This window comes from Sardina pilchardus, chromosome 4 (assembly GCF_963854185.1).
Source record: "Sardina pilchardus chromosome 4, fSarPil1.1, whole genome shotgun sequence".
Classification (NCBI taxonomy): domain Eukaryota; kingdom Metazoa; phylum Chordata; class Actinopteri; order Clupeiformes; family Clupeidae; genus Sardina; species Sardina pilchardus.
The window spans coordinates 34592089-34614588 of record NC_084997.1 but is presented as its reverse complement, the minus strand read 5'-3'; the positions used below and the strand labels follow the sequence as shown (position 1 = coordinate 34614588).

Here is a 22500-nt window from a genome sequence, read left to right as displayed (position 1 = left end):
CTGATTTTTTGCATGTGTGCATTTAGATGATTGGTTTTCTGTTGCCAATGTATGTTTTTCTACACTAATGCCACAAGCACATTACAACTACAGTGAATCTGATATCTGTTCTGTTCTCTGAGGCATCGTCATCAGGGTACTTGAATTGAATTTATGATATTCTGTGTTTAGAATCTTCTGAAATAACTGCTGATTTTATATAATTTATTACATTATGATGGTTTGTTATCCAAGTCTGTGTTTCTGCACTGCTGCCACAAGCACATCAAAATATCAGATCAGTAAATGATGTGGAAATTTATGTTGAGTCTCTCCTGTTTAGAGCTCAGCTCATTTAGAGGGCCATCTGGTGGACATTGTTGGAAGGATAATAACACTGTACACATTGCAGCAGTGATATTTGGCTATGCATTGAAATCAAAATAAATTAGGTTTATTATTTACAAATTGGGTATGTATATGTAACACCTGTTCTGTGCACACTTGTATAATTTTATTTGAGTTACATTTAGAGATGTAATTTCCCCAGAGCTGAAATATAAATACTGCCATCTAGTGGTGGTTATTATGTAGCTACACACCCTCCTCTCACCTGTGAGGTTTCCAGTAGAGCAGCAACACAGCACAGGTGCAGCTGGTTCTGCCTCTGTGTGATCTGAGGTCAGAAATGCTGGAGATTAAACAGCACTGAAGAGACTGAGAGCACTGCAGTAAACACAAACTCCTGCACAGCTGAACTCTGATCAGTACAGAAATCCAATAAAATATCTTTGATTTGTAGATGCATAATTTGTGATTGTTAGTGTTGGTTTGTCTCTGCCCTTTATCAGCAGATGAAAGGTCAACTCTACACCAGTAACCCTCGGCCTTTACTGAGGGTAGACATGTTGAAACGTTTAAAGAACCAGGGCCCGTATTCACAAAGAATTTTAGGGCTAAAAGTAGCTCCTAACTGGCGAATTTAGGGAGGAACTCCTAAAAATAATGGGCGTGTCACTTAACTTTATGACTCCTAATTTTTTTCACTAAAAGTTATTCACAAAGCATTTTAAGCCTAAAAGTAGCTCCTAAGTCTAGGACAGCATAAAAGAACTCGAGAGGACTTCTAACTCACTAAGACCTATTCACAACCCGCTTTTAGTGGCATTTCACGTCGCGATGTTTTGAAATGACCGTGCAGTGCAGGAGCTCGCTGTCATGCAAGGGAATAAATGTGCATTGCAACTAAGGATGCAAATGCAATAATGCCACCGACCGACAACCAAAACCACCATTGCATGTAAACTAAATGTAACGTCTCATTGTGCCAAATTAAATTAAATCGCTTCTCCTCTTCGCAAATATAGGCTACGTGTTTTCATACAGATTTAAAACATGTTGCAAAGATACTGCTCAGTGTTTCATTAAGCCTAGGCTTGCTTTACTCTTTATTCGCTATGCCTATTTATTCTACATCTTCCATCCTTCACAGCCCGACATAGCGCACGCATTCTCACCAGCTAAGACCTAACACCTGTCACTCAACTCGTCATTGTAGGGGAGGTTTGCCATCATTCCCGCGTTATAATCACCAGCCAATCAAGGTGGTCACTTTCATCAAGCTCGTGCATGAGTAATGACGTCAACCATAGCAACGAAGACTCACTTTTAGTTTAGGAGTGGGCGTTTCTCCTTACTAAAAGTAGGTCTGAAAGGCTTTGTGAATAACTTTTAACGGAAAACTCCTAACTAAAATCTTCTAGCGCGATTTAGGAGTACTCTTAGTGGTAAGATAAGATGCTTTGTGAATACGGGCCCAGAGCAAGAACTGTGTGATGTGCACATCTGGATGAAGTAGCACTGCTGAAACAATAGCCCAGCAGGCCAGCACAACACCTGGTGTGCTGTGTCCATTAGAGCTCACCCACACATGACCAAAGCTGGACATGACAGAGTTGAGAGGTCACCTCTTGTGCTGCACTTGGACACATCATCAGTTCTACCTGGACTCAGGTGTTTCAGCATCAGGTGACCCAGGTGACCCTGTTGGGGTGATGACGCCCCAGCGTGTGTCCTGTGTCCAGGTAGTATCTCTCCTATGGACTGCATGCTTTAGTGCTGTAGCTAACTGGTAAACTCTCCACATTTGCGTACATACTGCATAAGTGTCATTAACAGCACATTCAGGTCTCTGAGAATGAACATGTCATTAGTAGGAACAGGAGAGCATTTGTGTGGATAGCTGATCAATAAGCACTGCTATTCTGTGTTCATGCTGATCAGGTAGAGTTCACTGAACCTGCTACTGTGAACCTGAACCTGACTAAAGGGACTGAACAACCGGTTCTGTGAAGGAATGTGAAACTGACCAATCAGCTTGCAGCTCCTCTAGACCCCTCCCTCTGACTCACCTGTCCTGAAGGAGGAAGTGAATCTCAGGTACGGACGGCTGCTCTGCTCTCTACTACACCTGTACTGAACAACACCAGCAGGTGGGAATTAAAGTAGATAAGCAATCAAACTGGACATATCGTTTTTGGAAGAGGTTGGAGAGGTTGTCATGCCGGTAACATTAAGTTAAATGACGCAGATGATTGATAAACATTTGATTTTTTTTTTCAGACTCGTGAAAGTGAAAGTAAAGTGGCTCTATTTGTTGTAGGAAAATGGCTTCAAGACTGGAGGAGGATTTCTCCTGTGCTGTGTGCACTGAGATCTACAAGGACCCTGTGCTCCTGACCTGCTCCCACAGCTTCTGTAAAGTCTGTCTGCAGAAGTTCTGGAACACCAAAGGATCCAGAGAATGTCCAATCTGCAGAAGGAGGTCATCAAAGGAGGAACCTCCACTCAGTCTGGCATTAAGAAACCTGTGTGAGACGTATTTACAGGAGAGAGAGTCACTTACAAGTCAGAGAGGAGCACTGTGTAGTCTCCATGGTGACCCACTCAGGCTGTTTTGTCATGGTGATCAGCAGCTTGTGTGTTACTCATGTCGAGACTCAAAACTCCACAGGAGACACCAGTTCAGTCCTGTTGATGAAGCAGCAGCTGACCGAAAGGTACGTCTGATTAATAGTAATCAATTTGGATTTGGATAATGAACAGGCTCAGCCCACAGCCTAATATTTATTAAATTATTATATTCAGTAAACCTGAATGACCTGAGGAAAGAAACTCCTCCTCAGTTTTGCATTACTGTAAATCAACACTAGGGAGCAGTACTTTCCTTTCAATCTTTTGACGCCATTGTAAAAAGAACAATTAAAATGTTTAAGACTGGATTTGTTTTTCTCCACTTGTCACACTTCAAATACATTAACTGTAGAAAATAGTTACAGTGAAAATAGTTACAGTGATACAAAAGGAAATACAGCCAACCCTTTGGGAAAATGTTCTTTATGTGTTTGTAAAGACAATTGTATCTCACATTTCTCATTTCTCGGAATTTGATTTTATTGGTTCTAGGAAGAGCTCAAAATCAAACTAGATCCCATGAAAGAGAGGCTGAAGGCTTTTGAAAAAGCAAAACTCACCTGTCATGAAACAGCTGAACACATTAAGGTAAGTGTCACGATCAAGCATTATATATATATAAAAAAAATGTCAATCCAGTAGTTCTTTCAAAAGTACTTATTGACCTAATTCCAGACTCAGACCCAGCACACAAAGAAGCAGATCAAGGAGATGTTTGAGAAGCTTCACCAGTTTCTACGAGATGAAGAGACAGCCAGGATAGCTGAACTGAGGGAGGAAGAGGAGCAGAAGAGTTGGGTGATGAAGGAGAAGATTGAGAAGATGAGCAGAGAGATCTCATCTCTTTCAGACACAATCAGAGCCACGGAAGAGCAGATTGGAGCTGGTGACCTCACATTCCTGCAGGTAAGAGCCATTAGGGTTAAATTGGGATTTTTCTTATGTGGGGGGACTCTCTATTTTGAAAGATAAACCATTTAATGCCACTTGGAGAGTTTTGCGTAAAGAAATTGAGAAATTGAGTCTTACATGATATGTGCAAAAATACGAGGTTAAGAGCCTATACTTTGCATTGTTGTAGTATCGTCAGGTAGTAGGGCATTTAGCTGTTATTCAATCATCATTGATTAGGCTACACATTGTTATGATATAAGAAGTAACCCAACGTGCCAAACACAATGTGCCACATGTCAAGAGAAGTGAGATGCTTCATCAGTAAATCATGCAGGAGAGACAATGCAGCACATGACAGCAGCAACAGTTGAGAAGATTTGGGTCAGTGCAGTCAGTGTTGACCAGATCCACCTCACACAAACTTCTGTCTCCAATTCGCATATTAGAATTAGCAGCATTGTTCCTTTTAACTAGCGCTTGTGATTTGGCACACCAGTAGCAGGCTATCCCGGCATGTTTAAGGCTGATTCCTGCTTAATGAAAACGTAAGCCCTAATCTCACATTCACCTGTCTACTAGCACTACTATCTATCTGATGATGACTTTTGAATGATTGATTGACGTTGTGTTGTCTGAGCTGAAATAGTGGAGGACCAGCCTATCCCTACCATTATGTAGAGCCTGAAATAGTTTACACAGGGCTATTTTATTTCTAATAGTAGCCTAGTAGTCGGGAAATCGGAAAGTCGCTTTGGTTAAAAAGCGTCAGCCAAATGTATTGTAGTTGTCTGAGCATGGGTGGTCAGTTGCAAATAAATTTTACGACTGTAGCTAAGACCTAAAGCAAATTAATCAAAAAAACGTTGGTTATATTCTGTTGCTTCTGTGTTGAATGTGGTGTTGGTGTGGTGTGGAGCACTGAGAATGTGTTGATTCATCTCAATATGTTGAGAGTCTAGAGAGGAAGGTAAATCACTCTGAGATGAGAATAGAAGGTTTTCAATGAATCAAAGAAGAACTAGGTTGTGTGTGTTTGAGTGTGAGTCAAGTGTGATGTGTATGACTACCCCACTGCCACTATGTACTGTACATGCCACATGTGAATGAAAAGAAAATGAAATGTGGATGTTGAAATGTACTTTGTTCTGAGCTAGGACAGGACTGTGTCATATTCTGTGTGTGTGTGTGTGTGTGTGTGTGTGTGTGTGTGTGTGTGTGTGTTTCTGTCTGTCCCTCCCTGTCCCCGTCTCTCTCTCTCTCTCTCTCTCTCTCTCTCTCTCTCTCTTTCTGTTTGTTTGTTTGTGTGTCTGTGTGTTGAAAATTCATTGGTTGATCATCTATGAATCCACCATTACAGGCTTATCAACAGAATATACAGAAACAATCATTTTAAACACCTTTTCTCCTCTGTCATTTCACAGAACTACAAGAGCACAGTGGAAAGGTGAGTGATCTGCCTCCTCTCTCTCTCTCTCTCTTCTCTGTGGTTCTGAACCCAAACCCACAGCAGCACTGACTCCTGAATGTTATTCCAGAGCCCAGTGCACACTGCAGGATCCAGAGAGGGTTTCAGGAGCTCTGATCAATGTGGCAAAGCACCTGGGCAACCTGAAGTTCAGAGTCTGGGAGAAGATGCAGGAGACTGTTCAGTACAGTGAGTAGCCTACTGTTTTTAACACACATAATCAAAATAAAAACACAGTAAATAAAATACATTTTCCATAACTCAAACAAGTAAAACAGAACAGAACAGAACAGAACAGAACCAATGTCCAGTAATCACACTGCCCCTGTGATACAGATGTGGAAATGGAACAGTGTGTGTGTGTGTGTGTGTGTGTGTGTGTGTGTGTGTGTGTGTGTGTGTGTGTGTGTGTGTGTGTGTGTGTGTGTGTGTGTGTGTGTGGAAACCCTGGAGACCCCCACATGGGGTCAGAAGTGGGGTGTCTGCACTCCTTAGAATAATGTGAAATGATATAGAAAGACAGAGGTAGAGGCACACACACACACACACACACACACACACACACACACACACACACACACACACACCACAAGCACACACACACACACACACACACACACACACACACACACACACACACACACACACACACACACAGACGCACACTAGACACACACACACCACAAGCACACACACACACACACACACACACACACACACACACACACACACACACACACACACACACACACACACACACACACACACACACACACACACACACACACACCACACACACAGACAGACATACACCATAAGTAGAAGTATATTTCTATACTCATACTCAATATAATGAGCAAGTTTACAATATGCATCAAGAGAGATGGATGGATGAAGAGATAAATTGATAGAGAGATGAAGAGAGATAGAAAGAGGAAGAGGGATATCAAATGCTTGAGAATGGTCAGTGATAATCCTCCCTTCCACTAACACCCCTCTCCTGTGAGTCCACTCCTGTACAGCTGTGATCCCTTCATACTGATGACTAAAGAGCATTTCACTGTTACTACTTCTCCTGCCATTACACTTGGTAACACCACTATCAATAATGACCATCATTCACATCCTCAGCTCATGTGTGTGTTCTTTCTCTCTGCAGCTCCTGTGACTCTGGATCCCAACACTGCAGCTGACAATCTCATCCTGTCTGAGGATCTGACCAGTGTGAGACGTGGTGATGAGGTGCAGCAGCTTCCTGATAACCCAGAGAGATTTGATGAGTATTCCAGTGTCCTGGGCTCTGAGGGCTTTAACTCAGGGACTCACTGCTGGGATGTGGAGGTTGGAGAGAACACAGGGTGGTTTGTGGGTGTGATGACAGAGTCTCTCCGAAGGAAGGGAAACTATTTCTCCAGGAGTGGACTGTGGTTTGTGGTTTATACTGGTGCTGCATATAGAGCATGGGCTCCTCCTTATGACCCCACTCTCCTCACAGTGCAGCAGAAACCCCAGAGGATCAGAGTGCAGCTGGACTGGGACAGAGGAGAGCTGTCATTCTCTGACCCTGATAATAACACACACCTACACACTCTCACACACACTTTCACTGAGAGAGTGTTTCCATATATCAGTACTTCTTCTCCTCTGAGGATCTTACCAGTGAAGGTTTCAGTTAGATTAGAGCAGTAGACCAGTTAGAGCTCATATCGTCTCCTTCCTCTCAGTTATGAGACTAACTTTTGAGTCAAGAAGTAGCATGAGCCATACTGACATACAATACATGCCACCAAAGGAAAGTTCTCCGCGCTACTGCAGTTGTACGACAATCTGGTGCAACCAGGCCAGGACAGATAGTGTATGTGTGTGTGTGTGTGTGTGTGTGTGTGTGCAGCCAGGCCAGGCCAGATAGTGTATGAAAGGAAGAGGAATGCCGGTGCAACGCAGATGTCTTCTTTAGTATTTATTTAAAAGGTGCAACATTTCGACGTTACAAACGTCTTCATCAGGACTCTGATTACAAATGTCTTCATCAGAGTCCTTCATCAACATCGAAACGTTAGTCAATGTTTTGTACCTTTTAAATAAATACTAAAGAAGACATCTGCATTGCACCGGCATTCCTCTTCCTTTCATACATGCCTTTGTGTTGTTTATTGTGTGGATTTCACTGACGCAATGTCATATGGGCTGAAGGGTTAATGTAAGTTTAAAACTCCAAATGTTCATGTAATGAAATGGATCTTTCAATGCAAATACTGCAATGTAGTGGCCTTGTGTAGTGCATTGGTAGCTCAGGGGCCTGTACTACGAAGGGAGCTCAACCTACCCATATGTAACCCAGGGTTACTTTGCTAAACCTGGGTTGACAAAACCTGGTTATCTTCATTGGTGTTAATCGGTACTACGACGCTGAGTAAGAAGTTGATTTGTTGAACTGGGGTTAACCTCATCGGAGTTGGTGCGCGTTCACATAAAATGGGCGGGTTGCAGCGCAAATCACCACTTTTAATGATGACGCGATCACGTTATTTTACGGATAGGCCTAATGCGCAATGATTATAAAAAGTTGCGAGGAATTAAAACCCACTTTACGATACATCAAATACGTCGGCAGCAAACAAAGCAAGACAAGGCTGTTGGCAACGTAGGCTATTGCAGATCGGATAGGCCTATATGAAAGTAAAGTTGTATTTCATGTTCCTTAAATAGCCTATGTGTTACGGAGGATAGCTTGCGGAATGTCTGAAATGTGTTGAAATAAATACATTTTGAGTTCATACGAGTCCTACAGATGCAACACGAGTCATGCCATGTATATTAATAAATATTAATAAAGGATAATTGAATGTTTAGCCCCATTGACTGATTTAGTGTATGCCTATCCTGTGAACATTTTAGATGCAACGGCAGTGCCGCTGGCAGCAGGTGAAAATGAAACTCAAAAACATTCAGAAGGTTTATAGGCCTAGTTATAGCTTGCATTAATATTTCTTAATTATGAAAATATGTTGCCAATGCTTATAGCCTCCACTTTGCCTCGATCAGCTGACAAATGCAACGAATTCCCTCGGCTGAGAATGTATAGGCTATCTTTCATAGAGAATATTATATGGAGAAAGATTCTGGCGGTCTTTAAAACCCCTCGCCTTGCGAAGAGAGGCGCTTACAATTTGCGCTCCAATAATGTATCTTCCAAGTAGCCTACGTCGACATTGTGGGGTGTGGTTAACCGCAAACCTCGGGTTAACCAAGATCATAACCTGCTCGGAGCAGGTTTGAGATGCAGCGTAAATTGCCATGGCAGCATACCTCGGTTAAAACCTATCCACCTTTCGTAGTACGGGTTAACCGGGAAGTAACGCCACACGTGATCAACTTACTCTCGAAGTTACCCAGCTAAGCCAGTAACCCCGCTTCGTAGTACAGGCCCCTGCTCTAAAGCTTGTTCTGGAACACCTAATTTTGGGGTGTTTTTGCCCGCATTGCACATCATCTACTCAGGAGGGCACTGCTCCCACATACTTTGGCCCACCATGACAAACCTGACCTCTACTGAAACCTGACACTCAGAGGTATTATATGAAACAGTCTGTTTGACTGTGTGATGTACTGGCAAAGGGTTACAGAGGCTTGAATATTGTTTTCTCTTTCAGCCGGTAACATACATCTCTGGAACTGCCCACATTTGGGCCCTCTAGATCACCATGTCAGCCTTGAAACACAACTAACACCTAACACCAGGTCTTGTGAGCCTGTAACTCAAAGTAGATTACTATGGGCTAAAATATGGAGTTTTCACAAATTTATTTGTGTTGAAATACCTATGCGAGTCATTTTTAGAAATCTGCCAGAGTAGCAAATTAATATGTAAAGTTATCCTTTTTCTTTGATTCTATGACAGTCAGTGTCATGCAAAAGTGGATAAAACTAGAATCTCCAGAATGTTAGCTTTCATTTGACACCAAGATTATGTTTCTACTCAAAGGGGTTCTTGTGTAGTAAGGGTTTTATTGTTTGTATGCACCATCAAATCTCTGAATTCTTTTGGCCGAAATGACTATTTCCTTGTTTGAATGGATTTGGAAGGGCTAGCTCTATGGTATATCCGGTAGTGTCACATATCAATCGATCCGTCTAACTCTTAGCATCCCGGAACCGTCGGTCCCATCTCCGAGACTTGCTGCAGTCCCGCGTTATCGTCATTCAAAGCGGAGGTCCCTGATTGACAGCTTTCTTGCCCAATCCCCTCCGGTTACGGATATCTCGACAACCAAAGGTCGCAGAGAGACATGGGAGGGCTCTATGAATGCGGAAGAGGCAGACGAATCTTCCGATGTTTTTAGCTTAGCGATAGCACTTTGCTATGGAATGCTACGCGGCTATACAGATAAGTTTCAAGTCGCAGATTATTTATTTCTAGTTTGTTGCTTTTGTATGAACTGTATTATACATCTACCGAACGTATTATGGATAAAACAACGTGGATATTCCATTACTATGGGTTCTTACGGACATGTGAAGGCCCAGCATTCTATGGTTGGCAGATCGCTATGGGGTCGTACAAGGACTGTAAGGAGTCACTGATTCGAGATGGGTTTGGTGGGAGGGGGGGTACAGTACAGTACAGTACAGTAAGTTTTTTTTTTTTTTCTTTTCATAACGAACTATACATATCTTGATTCGTGAGAGTCTAAGCTTTCAACCGATATGTGACATGACTATGGAACTTCGTGATATGATGCCTAAAATTATGGGAGGGGGGAGTGGGGGAGGTGTGGGGGTGGGGGGTGAGTCGTGAGCGGCACGCCGTTCCAGTACAGGCTAAATATAAACTGCAACAATCCATTCCATTGGTAATGTAAATTTATTTGAAATACATTTCGTTCATTTTGAGGATGTATGTTTAGCACTTATTTTGCACTCATGCTCATCAAATGCAGAAATGCCACATTCATCCTTTATAGGCCAGTCAATCTAGCTCAAAAAAGGGCCAAAACTTAAACTAATTGCAATAGTAATGGTTCATACTTTTTATTGATCCTTAAACCCTCCTGCATCACATATTAAAAATCTACCCATTTATATTTAGTGGAACATACTTTTATTCAAGGTCAAAGGTAGCAATTTCCAATGCATTTTGCCATTGAGATTTACTACAGGTGAAATGGGTAAAATTTTAAACTATAGATATCAAATTGAAACTTTCACAGTTGTTTACTCACATTAAGGCAAAGATTTTTTGTACATTGGATACCAAAAGCCTATGCAAAGGGAATATTTGATATCACTTCATATCACCTCAGAAATGAGGAAATCAAGTCAAGTCAAAATCAATGCGTTTCAATGGAAGTACATAGAACAAATGATTGTCAATGATATGGTATGATGGAAGTATCTCAGTGCATGCCAACTCACTTGATATGTTGTCTAAAGGTCAATATCTTCCTTATGTGACTTGGCATGTGACTTGAGATACTTCCATCATACCACATCATTGAAAATCATTTGTTCTATAATGTACTTCCATTGAAACGCATTGATTTTGACTTGACTTGATTTCTTCATTTCTGAGGTGATATGAAGTAATATCTAATATTCCCTTTGCATAGGCTTTTGGTATCCAATATAGAAGCAAAATGCAGCAATTATTTTGAAGCTGACTGTACCTATTGTTCAGATTTAGTTTTCTAGAAATATATGCAAATTATTGCATATTTAGGTAAAACTGGTCTCATTTGCATATCTAAACATCACATTTCAGAAAACTTGCAATACAAAAAATCTTTGCCTTAATGTGAGTAAACAACTGTGAAAGTTTCAATTTGATATCTATAGTTTAAAATTTTACCCATTTCACCAGTAGTAAATCCCAATGGCAAAATGCATTGGAAATTGCTACCTTTGACATTGAAAAAAAGTATGTTCCACTAAATATAAACGGGTAGATTTTTGATATGTTAATTAGATATACCTAGGGATCACAAAAAACTTGGAATGATTACTATTGCAATTAGTTATGGGTCAAACGCTAGATTGACTGGCCTATTAGTCATGTTGATTTGCTTTGTATTTTCCTGTTTACATTGTATTGTATGTTGTGTGTGGTGTCTTAAGCTGCTGGGACCTTGAATTTCCCCTTGGGGATCAATAAAGTATCTATCTATCTATCTATCTATCTTCTTAGAAGTGCTATAGCTACTGCCATCTAGTGGTGTTTATTATGTAACTACATGCTCTAAGGTTTTCTGCCAGTAAATGTGATAAAGTGAAAGGCAGAGCCCATGAGGGGAAACCCATACAGGAACACACACACACACACACACACACACACACACACACACACACACACACACACACACACACACACACACACACACTTTAGAAACGTAAATGAGGTCATACTTTTGTCATAATTCTGTAAACATACAGGGATCCAAACTTCAAGTATTGGCGTTTGTTTACACACATCGAAACAAACAAAAGTGTGTTTTTCCAAGTCAAAACACAAAATAGAAATGTCACTGAGAAAAAAAAAATCAGTCTACATCGCATGGTCTCTCTCAAAATTCCATCACATGCAGATTACAGTCCTCTAGTAATCGAGGAAAATATCCATATACATGGATGACAAAGTTTGGTGTGGATGAACTTCACTGGCCTGCAAAGTCCTGACCGCAACCCAGTAGAACACCTTTGGGATGAATTAGAGCGGAGGCGGAGAGCCAGTCCCCTCGTCCAACTTCGGTGTGTGACCTCACAAATGCACTTCTGAAAGAATGGTGAAAATTCCCATAAACATACTCCTAAACCTTGTGCAAAGCCTTCCCTGAATAGTTGAAGCTGTTATCTGCAAAGGGTGGACCGACCTATGGATTAAGAATGGGATGTGACTGAAGTTCATATGTGAGTCAAGGCAGGCGACCCAATACTTTTGCCAATATAGTGTATGTGCATTTATTTTAGTGATCTCATTTCAGAGACTATTATTGGATTATTTATTGGATTAATTGGATTATTGTTTGGTGCTCATATCAATTTAGCATTTCATTGTTTACATTTATTGAATAATCTGAAATTATACATGGAATTTTAGCAGAACCTTTTCAAGTCCAGCCAGTCCAAAAGTAAATAAAATTGATTATTCTCAATATGGATTAATCATTGTTTGAATCTCAAGTGAAAAAGGATTTTTTTATACTGTAGATGAACAAATTTGTGTTTATTGCTGAATTATAAATATTACATTTCAGTATATAGGTTGATACCCCTCTGTACGGGACAACAACAACAACAAAAAAAACTGTAAAAGATCATCTTTCATTTGCCCCATCACCAGCAACACCTGCCAGTGTGAATTCAGCCCTGTCTCTGACTAACAGGTTTAACCAGTGACACAAAAATACAGGTATAGAAGAGGGAAGAACTGAACTCCTTGCAGTTGTCTAGAGATCAGACGAGAAGACAAGCCCTCAGGTGAGTCTCATTTCCACCTCTGATTAGCCTATGGGATACACAGCACAGTACACACACCAAATGCTCAGTCAATGTTTGCAGTCAAAATAGCTCACATACGGTACTGTATGTAGGTATAAGCTCATAATTAAAAAATATGCGAACAAGCCATGAATGAATCATTTAGGCTATGTATTTTGTCTTATGTGTGGTGTCGTCTTGTATGATGTGTTAAAGAGCATACTGCAGCAAATTCCTAACAACTTCTGTTGTATGGCATTTAAAGTATTGAATCTTGAATCATAAAAATGGTGTTGACCTACCTTTCATATTCAATGACTCTCCATAGGAGTATGAAATGTATATAAAGTAATGAACATAACAGGTGTGATTTATTTATGTTTTTTTTTTTTTTACAGAATATACTGTATGGGTTGATCCGGCCATGACCTCGGTTCAGGACACACTGAGAAACGTAATGGACAAACTGGGCATGGAGGAATTCAACACCTTCAAGTTCCTGCTGAAGGACATGGGCCAAGTTCCGTGGTCAAAGCTTGAGACAGCGGAGCGGGTCGATACCGTAGATTTAATCGTGGAGACGTATACTAAGGAACGTTCCGGTCGGACAGTGTGTGACGTCCTGAAGAGGACGAGCCTGAACCAGATGGCCAAAGACCTGGAGAAGGAACTAGCCGCAACCGGAGCTAACTCTGGCTGGGAATCTGGCAGCACAGGTCGGAATTAATAGTCAAGTGATCATTTGCAAGACGGCCAACTTTCAGTGCACTTATGGCATAGGCTACCACAACAAATATGCTACTCTGTCTTATTTCCTTTTATTTCCCTCTCAAAATATAGTGATACTACATTTTGATGTTGTAGAAATTTGTAAAAGCAGAACCATTCTTTCCATTTCTCTGGCGGGAGTATTAATATTGCAGCAAGATATGTCAGAGTGCCATTCGTAGCTCAAATAACATGCATACCTACAAACCAACACACACACACAAACACACACTGTTTGCTGTTTGAAATGGCTGTATGCTCGTTATTTCTGACTGCATATTCCAGTCTATTTTTGTCTACAAAATAGACCAGATCATTAAATCTATCTATGACATGCATGGAATAGAACATATGGATACATACATTACATGCAAAACATTCACAATCTATGGAATAATCCATAACAGAGTTGCCTTATCCAGATCATCTCATCCAAATACAGGTAATGTTAGTTTATGTTACGTAACTGATATAATGTATGATATGATCACGAATGTTAATTCATATAGCAGAATATGGCTGTGGCTCCAGGCAAAAGCAGAGTGTTTCCAGTCTTCAGCAGAGGGATGTGAACCGGGAGGAGGAAGAGGAGGGGAGGCCGAGGAAGAGGAGGAAGGAGTCTGGTGAGTCATGTATGACACCTCCGTAGGTGCTTTTCCACCGACAGTGAGCCCACACTTCTCTGAACCGTGATGCTATCTAACCAGCGCACATTCCCACCAGTTCTGAACTGAACCAAGGGTGCGTCATCAACAATGGGTGTGCATGCAAAACAAAAGTAAATAACTCAGAGAACGCAGACCTCCACCAAGCGCCTCCTGGATCCAGACGGTGATCCGAATCACTCCCAAAATGTAATCGGTTCTTACTTGGGTCATTTCAGACCTTTCCTGAAAATGATCATTTAATAATAATAATAATAATTATTATTATTATTAATTTTATTATTTTAATAATAATAATCAAAATCCATCAATAAGTTATCTGGAGTTCTAGAGTTATCTTGCTAGCAAACAAACAGACACTCAGACAAACAAACCCTGATGAAAATATAACCTCCTTGGCGGAGGTAATGAGGTGCTTGAACGAGAGAATGATATGACAGGTTTCCCATGAAAACGGCAGAAATTAGCTGTTTAAAATGTTAGTCAATGTCTGCAGTGTAATGCTAGTTGATTAGTTTTTTTTACTCATGGCAACAGTAGATATGGATGGAAAACTCATGCTTTTAGCCTTCTCCCCACTTAACAGTAGAATGATACGCCCTCTCAGGCTTGCAGGAAAAAAAACAACAACTATTTGCTGGTTCAAGTTCCAAACCAAGGTGCCATGTTCCGACACTGCTTTTGTTTGCCGTTTAATGAAAGTAAATGTGTTGATCTACAGTATTGTTCATTTCAACTAACACCAATTTGTTGAGCAAAAAAGTAGAAAATCCCCACTCATCCGTGTGAGGTGCAGGATTACGAGTAAACTTGACACTATATTGTCACTCTGCCTGATGAAGGTCTAACGACCGAAAGCTAGCAAACCCAGTAAAGCTTCAAACATTTTTGCACAAAGACTTGAAGTGTGCGGATTCTTCTTTAAAATATCAAACTAACACCAATTTAAAAAAAAAAAAAAACACTAATGTGTTGTAAAATATTCAAATAGCAATTGTCATGGAGCAAACGTTCTAGGATTAACACAAGCACATGTATTACTTTATCTGATCACATGTATTTTTTTCAGACTTCTACTGCCATTTGCATAGTCAAAAGCTCCAACTCTTCTGTCAAGATGACAGCAAGTTGGTGTGTTGTGAGTGTCTCAACTCACAAACACACACAAGGCACAAAGTCATTACCATCAGTGCACAGACACTTGCCTTTAAGGTTAGTTACTAATTGTTTGATCGTTTGTTTCACTCTGAGATGTTATTTCATGTTCATATTTACATGTTGTAATAATGGATCTCTGACAGGTGTTTCAATAAAAGTAAATTAGAATTTGTTGCACATGTTTGAAAGTCCTGTGATTTTCACACACTGTACAGTAGATCTTATGTCACAGAGTACTATTGGTATGAAAAAGCCCTTCAAACAATCAGTTTAATTTAGATCGAATTGCTGCAGCCAACAGCTAAATGCAGCTGGCAGCTCCAGTGCTACTCTCTGGAGGCATGAACATGGGGGCTCATGAGTGCTGCAGTAGCCCGCCTGCTGTAGCTGTTGTGTTGGTGACAGCAACTCGAGTTAGATTAAAACGATTGTTTTCCTCCATACCGACAATACTCAGTAACATTGACAAACTGGCATCTCTATGAAAAATGGCCAGAATTATTTTAAGTATTCTTATGTCGCCCCCTTTTGGCGCTAGGGTTTAGGGCGACATAATTAAAAAAAAAAGGTAGAAGTTACCGTCTCCTGGTTTCAGCACTTCACAACACAAGAACTTTATGTTAAAAGGTTGAATTTATTTACAAAATAATAAACATAAGAAGCATTACCATAGACTTCAGGAGGAGGAAAGGCCAAAATAATAAACCAAACAGATTCTACTATTGGGAATGGAATTTAACTTGCCTCAAAGCCAAAAGATAAAATTAACAACAGAAACTAACCTCACTCCCTAACTAGCCAGAAACAGGAGAAAAATAACACTGTTCAAAGTAAATGGCACCCAAACTCCCTACAAAGCTTCACAGACAAAAACAGAGAACAAAGAAATGGCACTTACACTTAACAATGCAAGCATGCACCCATGCAAGCATGCAACAACACAAACATGCAACAATTCAACCATGCAACCATACGACCATGCAACAAAGCAACCGCAATCCAATAACAACACCAACAACTGTCTGAAACAGGAGAGGGGAAAATCTGCAGGTAGGCAGACAGGTTCTTATCCACTGCCTGGTTGTCTCTTCAGCCAATGGGAGCACTGAGCACAAGACCAACAACTGTCTGAAAAAGGAGAGGGGGAAATCTGCAGGTAGGCAGACAGGTTCTTATCCACTGCCTGGTTGTCTCTTCAGCCAATAGACCTCTGAAGTTCGCCTACAAAAAGGATCCAAAGCTGCCATCTTTGCCCATATAAGGAGATCCGGGAGTTAATTGAAGCTAACTGCCTATGGCAAGTTGCATGGCAAGTTAGCTCTGGGGTAGCAAAGATCAAAGTGTGCCGTCTTCACCTACCGAAGATCACAGTATCCACTAGACTGCAGTGGACAAAACTGTGTAGTGAAAAACGTCTGCATTTCCAATGTCATCATCCCCGCGAGAGTTTAACAGGTGTGGTAATTGAAAATCCCCATGTTATTTTCCCATAGAAAAAATCTCAAGATACCGGATCTCCTTATTTGGGCAAAGATGGTGGCTTTTTTGTAGGCGAACTTCAGAGGTCTATGGGAGCACACTTCCAATAACGATCCCAATCACCTTCAACATGTGACCTTAATTGGAAGATTGGAAGAGCAGAGAGAGACACAAGAGAACACAGCACAGCATGCAACACAGACAAAGCATGGATGTAACATTTAACAATTTATGTAATTAAACATAAAAATAAATATATACATTTAAGGACGTAACAGTATCCACCAAAGACAGTAACTGTACTGAAGTGAGGCGATTCATAAGAGGGTCAATTCCTGTATCTGTTTGGAGTCCGGTAGTAGCTTAGATAGTAGGTACTGTAGGTCCTAACTCCAAAGTTAGTCATTCACTCTACCCTGTCTGAAAGAGTGTTTCATTGGCATCACGCACAATGACAATAAAATGGTACACATTATATTAAACCAAATACATTTACTTTACATAGTACTTTACATTTATCTTACCACTAAGAGTACTCCAGAATCTCAGACCCCGTTTACATGACGACGCAGGGTGTTTTTGTCTTCTCCGCTTTCACACCTTTAACGATACCGGTCAAAAAAACATTTGCGTTTACACACAGAGGTGAAAACGCCAAGTTCCCCAGAAGAAGCATGCCAGTGGGTGTTCCCAACAGTAGCTATGCAAATACCTTTCCTCGTCATTCAATGAGCGCGCTCAAAAAAAAGCGACTCTAATCGGAGCTGTCAAGTGTCACAAAACTTTCGCCGGATGGACTCTCACGCTTGCCATGTTATGAAACTTGGCAGCCCTTTATGTCAAGCACATCGTGGATGTTTGCACAACCATTGAGAGCTAATACACAGGATTGCTTTTCAATTTCTGTCTTGTAATGTTATTGTATATGCCCCCCTAGAAGAATATCGAATGTCTATCAGAACTGCCCGCCGCCAAACACCTGAAGCAACCCTGTATTTCGCATGCACGGTTAATATAGGCGACGGACATTCGCCTACATTATTTAGCCTACTGAAATGTAAAGGAGGCCAGCATTATTCGCGGACTAAGTGGAGCTAAATTAAGTTATTATTTTGCTGTCACTTCGTCTGTTTTATGGCCTAGAGGGTTGTATTTGGTATCTGTGGATAGCTCTAGCTCTCCTCTTTTATCTGACATGCAAGCCATATTTTTTGACCACTGTTAGGCTAGGCTAGAGTAGGCTAAATCAAACGAAAGTAGCGGGAGCCGAAGCTATGACATTCTTATTTGTTTGTCACTTCGTCTGTTTTATAACGATGAAGGATCGATGTGTTTGGTATCAATGGAAAGTTCTGTTTCTCCTCTTTCATTTGATATGCGTGTCATGTCTGTGCGATGCCTGGTCCCGGAGTAATTCAAGTGAGAGTGGCTGCGTGGGTGAACGCAGAGCAATATAGACTGTAAATATGATATACTTTGATTTAAATTCATGATTTTATTTTATTTTCATAAGTCTAGTCTCGTTGGAAAGCCCCGGTTCTGCTCTTTCATGCAATAGGTCTCATCTCGCTGTGACTAATAATAGCGGAGCAATGTACCAGAGAAGAATGGGTGTGTTTTTTGACGCACTTTGCATCCGTCGTGTCCGTTAAATTGACTTGGAAAAAAATAGGATTTGTAAACTGTCGGAATGGGGGTACTAAAATGTGTCGGACTGGCAACATGTCTAAATAGCAGCATGTCGAAATAGAGGCATGTCTAAATGGAAGCATGTCGTAGTGGTGGCATGTCTGAGTGGCAGCATAACCCTCCTGCGCAAACGAAATGTGTGCTCGTAGGCTCTGCATTAAGTTGATTACGGCTACGTGTTCATCAACTATTCTAGCAGTCTAGCAGGGAAGGTGGTGGATTTAAAAGTAGCCTAGAGACTATTTTGGCGCAGGTTATTGTTAATGCGTTGTTGCTGGTCGTCGAAATCATGCAGAATTGCAGCAGCACACGGCTCTAGCATTGTTGTTGTAGTGCCTAGTCAGGTGAGGTCAAGCGCGGGGGCTGGACTAGAGGTTCGAGGTGGGGCTATGTCGTCATGAAAACCCCAGATGTGCCTTTACACGGCAAAACGAAAACGGGGTTCTCAAAAACCTTCACCCTGGAAGCAGTTTTCAAAAACCATCGTTTTCAGCCGCCAAAACGGCGTCGTCGTGTAAACGAAAGGCCTAACTGATGAAAAAAAACTCAGTTTTTGAAAAAAACGTTGTCGTGTAAACAGGGCCTCAGTAAAAGATTTTAGCTACCAATTTTAGCTGCATGACCAATTCCCTCGTTAGTCATGTGAGCTACACCAGCAAAGACCAGCAAGACCTGAAAGAAAACCAGCAGGGTTATTTGTTGCTATAAAATCAGACATGATTTGTATTTAATTGAACGTGCCATATGTATTTGCTACAGTATGTATGTTTGTTAGACTTCAGTCCTCCAGTTAGATATGACCCTGTTCAGGCATGGCAGACATTCAGAGGCTATGCTAGTATGCTAGTGTTGCTGTAGTAGAAGCGTTTCCTAGTTGACTTGCCTGTAAAGACTGTGGCAGCTGCTGTGTGTGCAGTAAGGTGTGCGGTGCTTCTCTCCAGGTGGAGCTCACGAGACGCATGAAGCCTATGAGGACGCAGATGCAGCTATTGGGAGAGGCCGTCGTCACCTGTGAGAAGACAGCAAAGCACATTCAGGTGAGGGTCACCGGGCATTTTTTTTGCAGGTTATGGTTGTAAATAGATGCAGTATTGCGCTCTCTCTCTCTCTCTTTCTCTTTCTCTGTTATGGCTGTGCAGATACCTTAGATTTTCACTAAATGTGATCCAATATTTGTAAAATATCAAATGGAAAATGATGTGATCATGTGAGATGTATAAGTTACCCTGGGATGTGTTAAAAATAGAGTGTTTTTTGAGAGGAGCTGGTGGGGAGTAATGACATTTACACGACACTTTTGAACTCCATATTTGAAACACTTGTCTGTTCTGAACCAGAGTCAGATTAGAGACACAGAAATGCAGCTGAATAAGGAGTTTGAGAAGTTGCAGCAGTTCCTATGGGATGAACAGAATACCATGGTAACTGCACTGAGGGAGGAGGGGGCTTCGAAGAGTCGGATGATGAAGGAGAAGATTGACAGGATCAGAACAGAGATCTCATCTCTTTCAGACTCAATCAGAGCCATAGAAGAGCAGATGGGAGCTGATGATGTCACATTCCTGCAGGTAAGACCTATCCTCCGTTTGTATTATCAGTGTGTAGGAGTTCTTAGGAGTAGAAACAAAAAAAACACAGCAAGTCTCAGCACATGCCTGTGTGTGTGTGTGTGTGTGTGTGTGTGTGTGTGTGTGTGTGTGTGTGTGTGTGTGTGTGTGTGTGTTCATTTTTCCAGAACTACAAGAGCACAGTGGAAAGGTGAGTGATCTGCCTCCTGTCTCTCTCTTCTCTCTGGTTCTGAACCCAAACCCACAGCAGCACTGACTCCTGAATGTTATTCCAGAGCCCAGTGCACACTGCAGGATCCAGAGAGGGTTTCAGGAGCTCTGATCAATGTGGCAAAGCACCTGGGCAACCTGAAGTTCAGAGTCTGGGAGAAGATGCAGGAGACTGTTCAGTACAGTGAGTATATATTTATAGAAGTTAGACTGGGGTCAAATGATTTGGTCATTTCTATTTCCATTCTAGTCATTTACAGAAAGACCAAAATGTATGAAGCAAAACGCAGATAAAACTAGAAAAGCACTCAGAGAGTGCAGACCTCCGCCTGTATTGTTCTTTCTAGGTTGTCATACATTTGAACCTAGACTATTCAGATCGCCACCACGTGGCCATACCATGCCATTACACCACCAAGCGAAACAAATAAACGTCTCCGGAATCCCGACGGTGATACAGATCACTATGCAGGTTTAGCGATTTCTTTGCTGTTTTCCCTTCGTTTTACGCCTGCAGATTTCTCTGCAGAGCTTCCCCTACAGCTTTAGCGTGTATGTTTTACAACAATCCTCAATTGGTCAGTGCCTTTTCATGAGCATAGTCGCGAGGCTGCGAGACTTTCTGTTTGTCAGTGCGCCGGCCTGCCAGGCCAAAGTTGCGAGGGTGTTTTTTCCGCACACAGACGCTATAGGTGGAGCGAAACGGACACCATTCAACCCGAAAGAAGACATACTGTATAGCCTACAGTTAACTATTCCAATGACTAAAGTAGGTAAATTAAGCTAAAAAAAATCTGCATAGTTCCCCTGTAACGTTCAAATGAATGTTTCCTAATGGGCAATTAGTGCTTCATAGTACACCATAATGTCTTACTGATACAGAGAGCCCTAATTTCAGAAATTGTGTTTAAAACTGCCATAATCACCATGTTACACATTAGTCAGTGTTAAAGCCAGTTTGTCCATTCTCACTGCAGCTCCTGTGATTCTGGATCCCAACACTGCAAAACGTACTCTTCTGCTGTCTGAGGATCTGACCAGTGTAGGATTTGCTGGTGAGGAGCTGCAGCTTCCTGCTAACCCAGAGAGATTTGATCACTATGCCAGTGTGCTGGGCTCTGAGGGCTTTAACTCAGGGACTCACTGCTGGGAAGTGGAGGTTGGAGAGAATCCATGGTGGACTGTGGGTGCGATGACAGAGTCTGCCCAGAGGAATGGAGACCACACGTCCACAGCTTGTGAATGGTGGTTTGTGTTTTTTAAAAATGGTGAATACGTAGCAAGGTCTCCACCACAGCCATTCTCACTCCTCACAGTGAAGCAGAAACTCCAGAGGATCAGAGTGCAGCTGGACTGGGACAGAGGAGAGCTGTCATTCTCTGACCCTGATAATAACACACATCTACACACTTTCACACATACTTTCAACGAGAGAGTGTTTCCATACTTGAATATACCTCGTAACATCTTTCCTCTGAGGATCTTACCATTGAAGCCTTCAGTAATAGTATAGCATTTCAGATACAGTAGAGCTGAGTAGGCCAATGATGTATACATTGAGGGGAATGAGAAGGTTCTAGGTCTTTCTAAATCAGAAAGAGTGTCGTAAACAATAAAAATGGCTACAGATGGCTTGCATCAAGAATGGCTTCTAAGATACAGCACGTGTTGGTCCTTTTTCATTGTTTTAACAGCTTTTAATGTGTATTCAGTATATTCTCCAATAAACATGTTTGACATTTTAATGAATATCTCTTGAGTTAAATGATGAATGTTTTAATGGGAGCCTTTTCACACTGCCAAAAGATTACATTGTGACAGAAGTGCAGTAAAGCTCATGATGAATGAATGTGGGGCTCTCTCATTGGGATAACCATCAATTGTTTTGAAGAGGGTTCTGTAGCTACAGTACTGTAGCTTGTGGGAGAAAACCAGACTGCTACCTGGTGGTCAATTGCCAGTCAGCAGACAGCAGACACCCAGCTTGACAAACCAGGCCTAATATCACTGCTGGAAAGGGAAAAGAATAGAATTCAATTTATGCTGGTAGCTGGTTTCAACTGGTTTTAGCTGATCTTTGCTGATCTTTAACTCTAAAAAATATTGGGTTGAAAAAACTTTATCCATTGGGTCGGTGACTTTAATTAAGTTTAACTAAGGGTAACTTTACCAAACCGAC

General features: G+C 41.4%; 3 protein-coding genes across 3 annotated transcripts in view; all 3 read left to right on the top strand.

Moving 5' to 3' along the window:
• LOC134079134 (zinc-binding protein A33-like) overlaps positions 1-447 on the top strand; it is a 5406-nt gene extending 4959 nt beyond the window's left edge. The window contains exon 6 of the mRNA XM_062535315.1: positions 1-447. This exon is cut by the window's left edge and continues 788 nt beyond it. The gene's annotated coding sequence lies outside the window, so the exon portion shown is untranslated.
• Positions 448-2409: 1962 nt separating this feature from the next.
• LOC134079034 (zinc-binding protein A33-like) lies at positions 2410-7396 on the top strand. Its single transcript, XM_062535199.1, has 7 exons — positions 2410-2471; positions 2602-3038; positions 3445-3540; positions 3628-3858; positions 5268-5282; positions 5386-5500; positions 6471-7396. Exons 2-7 carry the CDS (start codon positions 2646-2648, stop codon positions 6998-7000), a joined length of 1380 nt encoding a protein of 459 aa, XP_062391183.1. The 5' UTR covers positions 2410-2471; positions 2602-2645; the 3' UTR covers positions 7001-7396.
• A 12994-nt stretch (positions 7397-20390) lies between these two features.
• On the top strand, positions 20391-21987 carry LOC134077912 (nuclear factor 7, ovary-like). The gene is made up of 2 exons (XM_062533550.1): positions 20391-20505; positions 21299-21987. Exons 1-2 carry the CDS (start codon positions 20484-20486, stop codon positions 21832-21834), a joined length of 558 nt encoding a protein of 185 aa, XP_062389534.1. The 5' UTR covers positions 20391-20483; the 3' UTR covers positions 21835-21987.
• Positions 21988-22500: the final 513 nt, after the last annotated feature.